At 32.4% G+C, this 12,114-nt stretch overlaps 3 protein-coding genes across 4 annotated transcripts; all 3 read left to right on the forward strand.

Moving 5' to 3' along the window:
• The first annotated feature begins 167 nt into the window (after positions 1–167).
• Positions 168–3,673, forward strand: LOC103866693 (prolyl 4-hydroxylase 1). Of its 2 annotated transcripts, XM_009144660.3 has the most exons (12): positions 168–910; positions 1,143–1,190; positions 1,521–1,577; positions 1,672–1,724; positions 1,852–1,917; positions 2,219–2,293; positions 2,425–2,499; positions 2,575–2,645; positions 2,730–2,781; positions 2,998–3,087; positions 3,189–3,281; positions 3,359–3,673. In XM_009144660.3, exons 1-12 carry the CDS (start codon positions 841–843, stop codon positions 3,464–3,466), a joined length of 858 nt encoding a protein of 285 aa, XP_009142908.1. In that variant the 5' UTR covers positions 168–840; the 3' UTR covers positions 3,467–3,673. The 2 variants fall into 2 exon arrangements, with proteins under 2 accessions (XP_009142908.1, XP_018514841.1); XM_018659325.2 differs by lacking the exons at positions 2,998–3,087; positions 3,189–3,281; positions 3,359–3,673 and having other exon boundaries at positions 2,725–2,785.
• A 531-nt stretch (positions 3,674–4,204) lies between these two features.
• LOC103866694 (3-isopropylmalate dehydratase small subunit 3) lies at positions 4,205–5,570 on the forward strand. The gene is made up of 2 exons (XM_009144661.3): positions 4,205–5,034; positions 5,362–5,570. The coding sequence occupies exon 1, from the start codon at positions 4,259–4,261 to the stop codon at positions 5,015–5,017; it is 759 nt and encodes a 252-aa protein (XP_009142909.1). The 5' UTR covers positions 4,205–4,258; the 3' UTR covers positions 5,018–5,034; positions 5,362–5,570.
• A 293-nt stretch (positions 5,571–5,863) lies between these two features.
• Positions 5,864–6,949, forward strand: LOC103866695 (3-isopropylmalate dehydratase small subunit 1). Its single transcript, XM_009144662.3, has one exon. The coding sequence runs from the start codon at positions 5,921–5,923 to the stop codon at positions 6,695–6,697; it is 777 nt and encodes a 258-aa protein (XP_009142910.1). The 5' UTR covers positions 5,864–5,920; the 3' UTR covers positions 6,698–6,949.
• The last annotated feature ends 5,165 nt before the right edge of the window (positions 6,950–12,114 follow it).

A 12,114-nucleotide genomic window follows, 5' to 3' on the forward strand; every position in this document is an offset into this window, starting at 1 on the left:
AGCCAATTTTTTTTCTGTTTAAATACAAAATGGGACGGATTTGTGTTGTTGTTTTGGTGGCGTTACTAACCTAAATTATTTAGCAAACATTCACTCAATTATTGATTACCAAAAACAAATATCCATCAATTATTATTTCGAGTAAGGAAAAATATTAGTAATTTCCAGCTATACTTGAAAAAAATTGTTTTAAGATCCCCCACGATGTATATGACTTTGTCACTTGTCAGACCAATAACATTAGAACACTTCAGCAGAAAATCATTAGCAAAGAAATTATGTTTATTCGAGTCTAGATAAGGAATTGTTCGTGAAATAACCAAAAAAAATGAAAAAATTGTATTAAGATGATAGAGAAAGATAAGAAGAGAAAGAAGCAGAAAGGATGAGATTTTAGTTATTTAATGAATTATAGTTTTTTGGGTTATAACTTATAAGGTTTAGTTTCTCTTTAGTTTTTTTTTTGTTTGTCAACAATTTCCTTTTAGATAAAATGATGAATAATTTTGTTCAGAAAAAGAAAGTAAAAGAGAAAAAGAGTCCATTCAAAAATAATAATAAAAAACATTAACAGAAAAGCAAAGCAAAGAAATAAAAGAAAGGAAGGAAGGAAACGCATATATAAAAAATAAAAATAAAGAAAGATTAAAAAAAAAACAAAAATAAAGAGCTCAGATCCCTTCACAAGAAACTCCTTTCCTCCTCTGACGTTTCTCCACACTCAAAATCTTAATCAAAGCTCCTCTCTTTTTCTCTTTTCCTTCTGCTAAAACTGTTACTAAATCTCTCCCAAAACTTTTTATTTTCTGGTCGGAGATCGAAAAAAAAAAACGAGGAGACATGGCTGCTGCACCTGCCATGAGGATTGTGTTCGGTCTATTGACATTTGTCACTGTCGGAATGATCATAGGTACTACTCTCTCTATTTATAGTCGACCCTTGTACACATTTGATTATTCTCGAAACATTTTCTATCTTCAAAGTTTAAATCTTTCCCCCCTCGGCCAAGCTGAAAATGTTTTGTCATTACCGTGAATTTTTAGTTCGGGGACGACTATGAAACTGACTTTATGAGAGTTTTGTAACGGCTTTTTGGTAACTCATGGAGATTGTGTTTCTTTTTTTCCCCTCGGAATCTGCAGGTGCCTTGTTACAATTGGCCTTTATCAATAGATTGGAAGATTCGTACGGTAACTCCCTCTTTCTTCCTATGTTTGTACATTTATGTGTGTGTGTGTGTGTTTAGTTGTAGATGTGTGTTTGGATATAGAAAAATATGGTTACATGTTTGAATGTATTTGATTCTGGGAAAATGTTTTGTTATCTTCTGAGATTTTTAGCTGAGAAAATAAGGCTATGTGAGCTCCTTTTATAAGTGGGATTGAGAGAGGACAATGCAGTGGAAACAGTAATATGTTGTGTAATTTAAAACACTAAATCAGTTGTAGTCTATGCTTAGTTGTGATGTTCTGTTGCTTATTTTTCTCAATAGCTTCTACTACTTCTGGTTTCTAATTCAGGAACTGGATTCCCATCCATAAGGGGGCTTCGAGGACAGAAGGCCCGTTATCTTCGAGGTTAGCCAATATGATGATTGATTACATATAGGTGTTGACACAATAGGTACTATGATAATTTTGATAAAAACGTCGTTTATTTATTTTTTTTCAGATGTTTCCCGGTGGGCAAATGACAAAGATGCAGAACTGTTACGTCTTGGCTATGTAATTCTATTCATCCTTAGTTTTTTTTTCCAAACATTTTCATTTTTACACCTCTACTGTTTAAAAAGAGATCGCGGTCAAGTTCTGTTTGCTTCAAGCTAATGAATGTTTACTTGCTTTGGTGCAGGTCAAGCCTGAAGTAGTTAGTTGGTTCCCTCGAATTATTGTGCTTCATAACTTTCTTAGCTCAGAGGTAATGTACACCGCCCCCCCTATATTATTGTTTAGTTCATTTAGTAAAACATGGTGGGGATGAGTTAACTGATCATAGAATAACATTTCTAGAGTAACATATTCAAAGTATGCTAGGCCTTAACCTTTTTTTTTATCATGTTCATGCTAACAAGGAAAAGATAAAATTTGGAAGAGAAGCAAACCTTAGACTCAGTTCTTAATAGCATTTATCACAAGAGTTATTAAAATGGCTATTATCCTTATTTGTCTTGCCTTTAAAAAGTTTTCCTTTTTGTTCTCCTGATTTGTATGATCGGCAGGAATGTGAATACTTAAAAGCAATCGCCCGGCCTCGCCTTCAAGTTTCCACTGTTGTTGATATTAAAACCGGAAAGGTATTTCCCAAATTCCCTTTCATCTATTATAGAAGAAGAAGATCTATTCATTCAATCAAACACTGGACGCCAGTACAAATGCTATAGTTTATGCCTTGGAGACTTCTTTATTCTCTCATTGTCTTTCTTAGGGAGTTAAAAGTGATGTGAGGACAAGCTCTGGAATGTTTCTAAATCACGTAGAAAGAAGCTATCCAATAATACAGGTATGTCACTGGCTCTCTTATATATATATAAGGTGGTGTCGTTTCAGTTTGATGAACTTGACATTTTGCTATCAGGCAATTGAAAAACGAATTGCAGTCTTCTCTCAAGTACCAGCGGAGAATGGAGAGCTCATTCAAGTCCTACGGTGCGTGCACAATTGCAACCCTTGACTACTATAGCTAAAGTTGTTTTCATGGTTTGATGAATCTAAAAGCTGTTAGCAGTGCAGATACGAGCCGAACCAGTTTTACAGACCGCATCACGATTACTTTGGTGACACTGTAAGCCTCTGGTATTATTTTCATTAGTAGATTGATGGAGGAAGCTCTTTACCTTTGGTCAAAAATCGTGTAAAGAGTTTTTGGTTTCGATCAGTAATGTTTAGTTGGATAGTTACTTAATCTTCTTGTTTATTATGATCTTTGAACATTTAGTTTGGTCTTTTTGAGGACTAAACTTAGTGTGTTCATCATATATCCTTTGTATCTTTCCCACAGTTCAACTTGAAGCGTGGTGGTCAGCGTGTAGCAACGATGCTGATGTACTTAACGGATGACGTAGAAGGAGGAGAAACTTATTTCCCTTTGGTATAGTTTTATTTCTCTTTTAACTCTGCAAATTGTTACATATCTTTAGAAAGAAACCAGTGTGTTTATGTCTCTCTTTCTCTCACTCTTTTGAAATGCAGGCTGGTGACGGTGAATGCACTTGTGGTGGCAAAATCATGAAAGGCATCTCTGTGAAACCCACCAAAGGAGACGCAGTTCTCTTCTGGAGCATGGTCTGTTTCTTCAACCTCTCTCTGTCTCTCTTGCTCCAAACTTCTTTGTTGTTCATTTTGTGTCTTGTGTTACTTAGGGACTTGATGGACAGTCAGATCCGAATAGCATACATGGGGGATGTGAAGTTCTGTCTGGAGAGAAGTGGTCGGCTACTAAATGGATGAGGCAAAAAGCTACCTCTTAAAGGGACTTGAAACTTAAAACAAAGGAACCACATGGACTTATACTGAAAATTGTCATAGAAACTCAGAATTTTGATGTATTCTCTTTTTTGTCCTTGAATTTTAAAAGCTATCATATACATACTTATAGATATGGGGTGTTTTCACTATCCACCCCCCCTAACAACAAATCCTTGGTTGACTATAATAGCATAGATGTTACCCCTGCATTGTTGGAAGTTTTTATTCAATATAAAAACTCAACTGATTTATAATAAAATGACAGAATTTGCTATTATTTAAACATGATTTAAAAAAAAAATAAGATTAAAGTTTTAAGATTTGTTATGTTCTAAAATTTATTATTGTTGAAATATTCTAATTTACATATATTAAGAGATTTACACTGATTGTAAAATGTTCTATAGAAATTTATTAGTTAAAATTTTAAAATATAAAAATTTTAGATGAGATTTTAAATATTTTAACTAAAATCATAATATATTTGTATTCACCTAAAATCATCTAAACCTCCATTAAAAATTACATCATTTCAAATCTTATATTAAATTTATTTCTCTATCTTAATAAAAACAATATTCATGAAAGTTTCACAAAATTATTTAAATTACAAACGGATGCCATGTAATGATAATAACCAAGAAGGCCCCTAACATTTGTCTGAAAAGTTAAGAACGTTCCGACATAAGGGTATGTCCGTAAATATGAAAACTTAAAATACTTATATAATTCCACTTGTAATCACATTTCTCTCATTGACCATTTTGACTCGTCTTCTGTTACAACAACAAACCATGGCGGCGGCGTCTCTCCGATCTGTAAACCCTACATTACCCCGAACCCTACCTTCTCCCACAAGGTCTCCTCCCTTCCAATCACCATTCCTCAGATTCGCTCCAACCTCCACCTCCTTCAACCTCAAACCCCTCGTCACTCCCCCCGCACCATCCTCCTCCCCCTTCGTCACCCGCTCCGCCGCAGCCTCGCCGCAAGAGAGAAAGACCTTCCACGGCCTCTGCTACGTCGTCGGCGACAACATCGACACCGACCAGATCATCCCGGCTGAGTTTCTCACCCTCGTCCCCTCCAACCCCGAGGAGTACCAAAAGCTCGGCTCCCACGCCTTAGTCGGCCTCCCGGCTTCATACAAAGACCGGTTCGTGGAGCCGGGGGAGACGAAGACGAAGTACTCGATCATCATCGGCGGGGAGAACTTCGGGTGCGGGTCGTCGAGGGAGCACGCGCCGGTGTGCTTGGGAGCGGCGGGGGCGAAGGCGGTGGTGGCGCAGTCGTACGCGAGGATCTTTTTCAGGAACTCGGTGGCGACCGGGGAGATTTATCCGCTGGACTCGGAGGTTAGGGTGTGTGATGAGTGTAGTACGGGGGATGTCGCGACGGTGGAGCTGAGGGAAGGGGATAGTGTTTTGATTAATCATACGACGGGGAAGGAGTATAAGCTTAAGGCTATTGGTGACGCTGGGCCTGTGATTGATGCTGGTGGTATCTTTGCGTATGCGAGGAAGGCTGGGATGATTCCTTCTGCAGCTGCTTGATTTGATTTCTCCGACAGGTATGAGTGTTAGAACCAAACTGCTTCATCATGTAATAAATGGTGTGTGAGTGATAAAGATTGTTTTATTTTTAAAGGATGATAGTGACAAGTTCTAGACTTGATAGTACTATTAAGATGTTCAATTAGATTGCGAAAAAATTGAAACTTTTGGCGTTTAGTTGTCTTTGAGGATCTATTGGACTTGCGTAGTTTTGTCTTTGGCTGATCCTTTTCATGTTTTTAACATCCATTAAGACCTGAGTGTCCAATAGTAGAACAACACTATTCTTCTTTCTTTCTTTCTTTTTTTTTTTACTTTTAAGACACTTCTCTATTGTTATGCAGGGACCGGACCATGCATGTCGATGAGAGTTGATCTTAAGGTTAAGTAATTCTCAGCTTCCCCTCTTCCATTCCAATAAAGAGAACAATAAGTATGTCTGTTTCAAGAATTTGTGAACCTAATCTTATGCTTTATGGATGTATATGACTATCGGTTTACTCTTCTGTTTCAGTTTACATATTAGTATCTATTACATTTGGATGTTACAAAATACTCCATAGCAACCTAGTATAAGCTATGAGTTTTCTCTATCTAAATCTAATATATTATCAGAAGGTTATACTAGATCTAATATAACACTTTTGGTCTATAAAATATGTGTAACAATAACGGAACCAAAGATTATAGATCTGTAAACCTTTGGGAAAATAAAATAAAAAAACAACACCTTTTGTTTCACGGCGACCTACTCACGTGTCTCAAAGCGCACGTTTAGAATTCCCAAATGGCACATCCGTAAATACAAGGATACAAACATGTTTGCTTTTATAAGCTCTGTGTTCTCTTCTAATTGTCACTCACTTAGACAACGAGTTCGATCATAGATCCAAACACAAACAAATGGCGTCTACTCTTCCTACACTTCCCCGAGCCTTACCTTCCTCCTCAAGCAAGCCTTCTTCTCCCTTAGTTCCATTCAGATCTTCTTCCCTCAAATTCACCACTCCCACTCCCTTCATCCCATCTTCCATCTCCCTCTCTTCACGCGCCGCATCCTTCGTCATCCCACGTGCAACTCCCGCCTCCCATGGATCTGGCTCTACCGAAACTCTAGCCAAAACCACCTTCCACGGCCTCTGCTTCGTCTTGAAAGACAACATAGACACCGACCAGATCATCCCAGCTGACAAAGCCACCATCTTCCCTTCCAACCAGCAAGAACGCGACGAGATCGCTTCCTACGCTCTCTCCGGTCTACCAGACTCCCACACAACCCGGTTCGTCGTGCCGGGAGAGATCAAGTCTAAGTACTCAATCATCATCGCCGGTGAGAACTTTGGTTGCGGGTCTTCACGTGAACACGCTCCCGTTTGTTTAGGAGCAGCTGGAGCTAAAGCCGTTGTTGCTCAGACTTACGCAAGGATCTTTTTCCGTAACTCGGTGGCTACTGGAGAGGTGTTTCCGCTCGAGTCAGAGGTTAGAGTCTGCGACGAGTGTACGACGGGAGACACGGTGACGATCGAGCTGAGAGATAGTGGTGGTTTGTTGACTAATCACACGACTGGTAAGCAGTATAAGCTGAAGGCGATTGGTGATGCTGGACCGGTTATTGATGCGGGTGGTATCTTTGCTTATGCGAGGAAGGTGGGAATGATCCCATCTCCATCAGTAGCTTAACTCTCTTCACATGTGTGTTAGAGTTCTATATTCTCTTTCACTTTGCTGTTGTTGTTTTATGTAATGAATAAGAAAACATGTTCCAAGAAAATGATCTACAAACAATGTGTTTCATTTGATCACATATTAGTTACCAATATGCGAATATGGGGTTATTTGTTTTTAAAATGATATATGATAGTTATCCTTGTGTTTGTATAATCTTATTTTAGCTTGATATATGAATGTGGCTGAATCAGCAAAGTTTTATTATTTTTTTGAAGATTGCTATTTTTACAAAATCATTATGACACTTATATAGTGGATGATAAGTTGTATATGCTAAACTCTCTTTCATAGCAAATGAACATCGTTCAATTGTTTTTATAAATTAATTTAGTAAAATGGAATAACCATTATAAAATCGCTATTCTTTAAAGAAATGAAGACAAAAAATGTTTAAAACCTCTTTGACCGTCATCATATATTAGTAAAGGATACAACTATGCATTAAAATATTATTGTCGTATTTTTTGAAATTTTCTCAAAATCTATGTGTTCCTCTACGAAAATATTGAATTTTTGGTAAAAAAGTTCATATACCGAAGCCTATAATCTTTAGTGTTGTTTTAAAATTTCTAAAAATATTCTACATTTTTATTAATGTATTCTACACTCTCTTTCATGGTAAATGATGATCGTTCAATTGTTCTTATAAATTAATTTATTAACATTTCATATACTCCCTAAATTAGTGGATTAACCATAATAAAATCGTTATTTTCTAGAGAAAATGGGATAAAAAATGTTTCAAACCTCTTTGACCATCATCATATATTAGTACATGATTCAATTATGCATTAAAATACTATTTTCATATTTTTAAAAAATTTCTCAAAATCTATGTGTTAACCCCCCCAACGAAAATATTGAGTTTTTAGTAAAAAAATTATATACTGAAGCCTATAATCTTTAATTTTGTTTTCAAATTTCTAACCGCATTCTACATTTGTCTTAATGTATTTTCATTTATTTTTCATGGCATATGAGAATCGTTATAAATTTTTTATCAATTAATTTAGTAAAACTTCATATACTCCCTAAATCGATGGAATAGCCACTATAAAATCATTATTTTCTTAAACAAATCGATACAACAAAGGTTCCAAACCTCTTTGACCATCATCATATATTAGTACATGATGCAATTATGCATTAAAACAATATTGTCGTATTTATTGAAATTTTCTCAAAATCTATGTGTACCCCTACGAAAATATTGAGTTTTTGGTAAATACTTTATATACTGAAACCTATAATCTTTTGTGTTGTTTAAAATTTCTAACTATATTCTAAATTTGTATTAATGTATGCTAAACACTCTTTCATGGTAAATGCGCGTCGTTCAATTGTTTTTATAAATTAATTTAGTAAAACTTCATAATACTCCCTAAATCGATGAAATAACCACTCTAAAAAATCTTTAGTTTTGTTAAAAAATTAGATACTGAAGCCTATAATCTTTAGTTTTGTTTTCAGATTTCTAACCGCATTTTACATTTGTATTAATGTATTTTCATTTTTTTTTCATGGTATATGAGAATCGTTATAACTTTTTTATCAATTAATTTAGTAAAACTTCATATACTCTCTAAATTAGTAGACTAACCATTATAAAATCGTTATTCTCTAGAGAAATGGAGACAAAAAATGTTCCAAACCTCTTTGACCATCATCATATATTAATACATGATGCAATTATGCATTAAAACAATATTTTCGTATTTTTTGAAATTTTCTCAAAATCTATGTGCTAACCCCTACGAAAATATTGAGTTTTTGGTAAATATTTTGTATACTGAAGCCTATAATCTTTAGTATTGTTTTAAAATTTCTAACCATATTCTACATTTTTATTAATGTATGCTAAACACTCTTTCATGGTAAATGGACATCGTTCAGTTGTTTTTATAAATTAATTTAGTAAAACTTCATAATACTCCCTAAATCGATGGAATAACCACTATAAAATCACTATTTTCTTGAAAAACGGAAACAAAAAATGTTCCAAACCTCATTGACCATCATCATATATTCGTAAAGGATACAATTATGCATTAAAACATTATTGTCACATTTTTTGAAATTTTCTCAAAAGCTATGTGTTAATAACCCCTACGAAAATATTGAGTTTTTAGTAAATAATTTATATAGTCAGTATATAATTCATAATACTCCCTAAATCGATGGAATAACCACTATAAAATCACTATTTTCTTGAAAAACGGAGACAAAAAATGTTTCAAACCTCATTGACCATCATCATATATTCGTAAAGGATGCAATTATGCATTAAAACATTATTGTCACATTTTTTGAAATTTTCTCAAAATCTATGTGTTAACCCCTACGAAAAATGTTCCAAACCTCATTGACCATCATCATATATTCGTAAAGGATGCAATTATGCATTAAAACATTATTGTCACATTTTTTGAAATTTTCTCAAAATCTATGTGTTAACCCCTACGAAAATATTGAGTTTTTAGTAAAGCATTTATATACTGAAGCCTAAAATCTTTAGTGTTTTTTAAGTTCTAACCATATTCTACATTTTTATTAATGCATTTTAAACTCCCTTTCATAGTAAATGAGCATCGTTCAATTGTTTTTATAAATTAATTTAGTAAAACTTCATATACTCCCTAAATCGATGGAATAACCACTATAAAATCATTTTTTTCTTAAACAAATCTAGACAACAATGGTTCCAAATCTCTTTGACCATCATCGTATATTAGTACATGATGCAATTATGCTTTAAAAAAATATTGTCGTATTTATTGAAATTTTCTCAAAATCTATATGTTAATCCCTACAAAAATATTGAGTTTTTGGTAAATACTTTATATACTGAAGCCTATAATCTTTTGTGTTGTTTAAATTTTTTAACCATATTATAAATTTGTATTAATTTATTCTAAACTCTTTTTCATGGTAAATGAGCATTGTTAAATTGTTTTTATAAATTAATTTAGTAAAACTTCATAATACTCCCTAAATCGATGAAATAACCACTATAAAATCACTATTTTTTTGAAAAACGGTGACAAAAAATGTTCCAAACCTCATTGACCATCATCATATATTAGTAAAGTATACAACTATGCATTAAAACATTATTGTCACATTTTTGGAAATTTTCTCAAAATCTATGTGTTAACTTCTACGAAAATATTGAGTTTTTGGTAAATACTTTATATATTGAAGCCTAAAATCTTTAGTGTCGTTTTAAAATTTCTAACAATATTCTACATTTTTATTAATGTATGATAAGCTCTTTTTCTTGGTAAATGAACATCGTTTAATTGTTTTTATAAATTAATTTAGTAAAACTTCAACTACTCCCTAAATTAGTGGAGTAACCGTTATAAAATCGCTATTCTCTAGAGAAAATGAGACAAAATGTTCCAAACCTCTTCGACCATCATCATTTATTAGAAAAAGATGTAATTATGCATTAAAATAATATTTTCATATTTTTTGGAATTTTCTCAAAATTTTTGTGATAACCCTACGAAAATATTGAGTTTTTGGTAAATATTTTATATACTGAAGCCAAAAATCTTTAGTGTTGTTTTAAAATTTCAAACCAAATTCTACATTTTTATTAATCTATGCTAAGCTCTTTTTCTTGGTAAATGAACATCGTTCAATTGTTTTTATAAATTAATTAAGTAAAACTTCAAATACTCCCTAAATTAGTGGACTAACCGTTATAAAATCGATATTCTCTAGAGAAATGGAGACAAAAATGTTCCAAACTTATTTGACCATCATCATATATTTGTACATGATGAAATTATGCATTAAAACAATATTGTCGTATTTTTTGAAATTTTTTCAAAATCTATGTGTTAACCCTTATGAAAATATTGAATTTTGGTAAATATTTTATATACTGAAGCCTATAATCTTTAATGTTGTTTTAAAATTTCTAACCATATTCTACATTTTTATTAATTTATGCTAAGCTCTTTTCTTGGAAAATGAACATCGTTCACTTGTTTTTATAAATTGATTTCATAAAATTTTATATACTCCCTAAATTAATGGACTAACCATTATAAAATCGATATTATCTAGAGAAATGGAGACAAAAAAATGTTCCAAACCTCTTGTACCATAATTATATATTAGTACATGATGCAATTATGCATTAAAACAATATTGTCGTATTTATTGAAATTTTCTCAAAATCTATATGCTAACCCCTACAAAAATATTGAGTTTTTGATAAATAGTTTATATACTGAAACCTAAAATCTTTAGTGTTGTTTTAAAATTTCTAACCATATTCTGCATTTTTATTAATGTATATTAAACTCTTTTTCATGGTAAACGAGCATCGTTCAATTATTTTTATAAATTAATTTAGTAAAATGTCATATATACTCCATAAATTAGTAGACTAACCATAATGAAATCGCTATTCTCTAGAGAAAATTAGACAAAAAAATGTTTCAAACCTCTTTGACCATCATCATATATTATTACATGATGCAATTATGCATTAATTAATATTTTCGTATTTTTTAAAAAAATTCTCAAAATCTATGTGTTAAACTACTTTATATACCGAAGCCTATAATCTTTAGTTTTGTTTTAAAATTTCTAACAGCATTCTACATTTGTATTAATTTATTTTAAGCTTGTTTTCATGGTATGAGAATCGTTATAATTTTTTTATCAATTAATTTAATAAAACTTCATAATTCTCCCTAAATCGATAGAATAACCACTATAAAATCACTATTTTATTGAAAAACGGAGACAATAAAGGCTTAAAACCTCTTTGAACATCAACATATGTTAGTGCAAGATGCAACTATGCATTAAAACAATATTCTAGTATTTTTAAAATTTTCCCAAAACTTCTGTTAACCTCTACGAAAATATTGAGTTTTTGGTAAATATTTTATATACTGAGGCCTATAATATTTAGTGTTGTTTTAAATTTTTAACCATATTCTAAATTTTTATTAATGTATGCTAAACTCTCTTTCATGGTAAATGAGCATCGTTCAATTGTTTTTATAAATTAATTTAGTAAAACTTCATAATACTCCCTAAATCGATGGAATAGCCACTATAAAATCACTGTTTTCTTGAAAAACCGAGACAAAGAGGTTCCAAACCTCTTTGAACATCATCATATGTTAGTGCATGATGTAACTATGCATTAAAACAATATTGTCGTATTTTTTGAAATTTTTTCAAAATCTATGTGTTAACGAATATATTGAGTTTTTAGTAAATACTTTATATACGGAAGCCTAAAATCTTTAGTGTTGTTTTAAAATTTCTAACCATATTCTACATTTTTATTAATATGTGCTAAGCTCTTTTTCAAGGTAAATGAAAATCTTTCAATTGTT

This window comes from Brassica rapa, chromosome A05 (assembly GCF_000309985.2).
Source record: "Brassica rapa cultivar Chiifu-401-42 chromosome A05, CAAS_Brap_v3.01, whole genome shotgun sequence".
Taxonomy (NCBI): domain Eukaryota; kingdom Viridiplantae; phylum Streptophyta; class Magnoliopsida; order Brassicales; family Brassicaceae; genus Brassica; species Brassica rapa.

Coding starts and splice junctions, on each gene's coding strand:
- LOC103866694 (XM_009144661.3), top strand. CDS start 4,259: ATGGCGGCGGCGTCTCTCCGATCTGTAAACCCTACATTACCCCGAACC.
- LOC103866693 (XM_009144660.3), top strand. CDS start 841: ATGGCTGCTGCACCTGCCATGAGGATTGTGTTCGGTCTATTGACATTT. Junction 1,578..1,671: donor GAAGGCCCGTTATCTTCGAG/GTTAGCCAATAT, acceptor ATTTTTTTTCAG/ATGTTTCCCGGTGGGCAAAT. Junction 3,088..3,188: donor GAGAAACTTATTTCCCTTTG/GTATAGTTTTAT, acceptor TTTGAAATGCAG/GCTGGTGACGGTGAATGCAC.
- LOC103866695 (XM_009144662.3), top strand. CDS start 5,921: ATGGCGTCTACTCTTCCTACACTTCCCCGAGCCTTACCTTCCTCCTCA.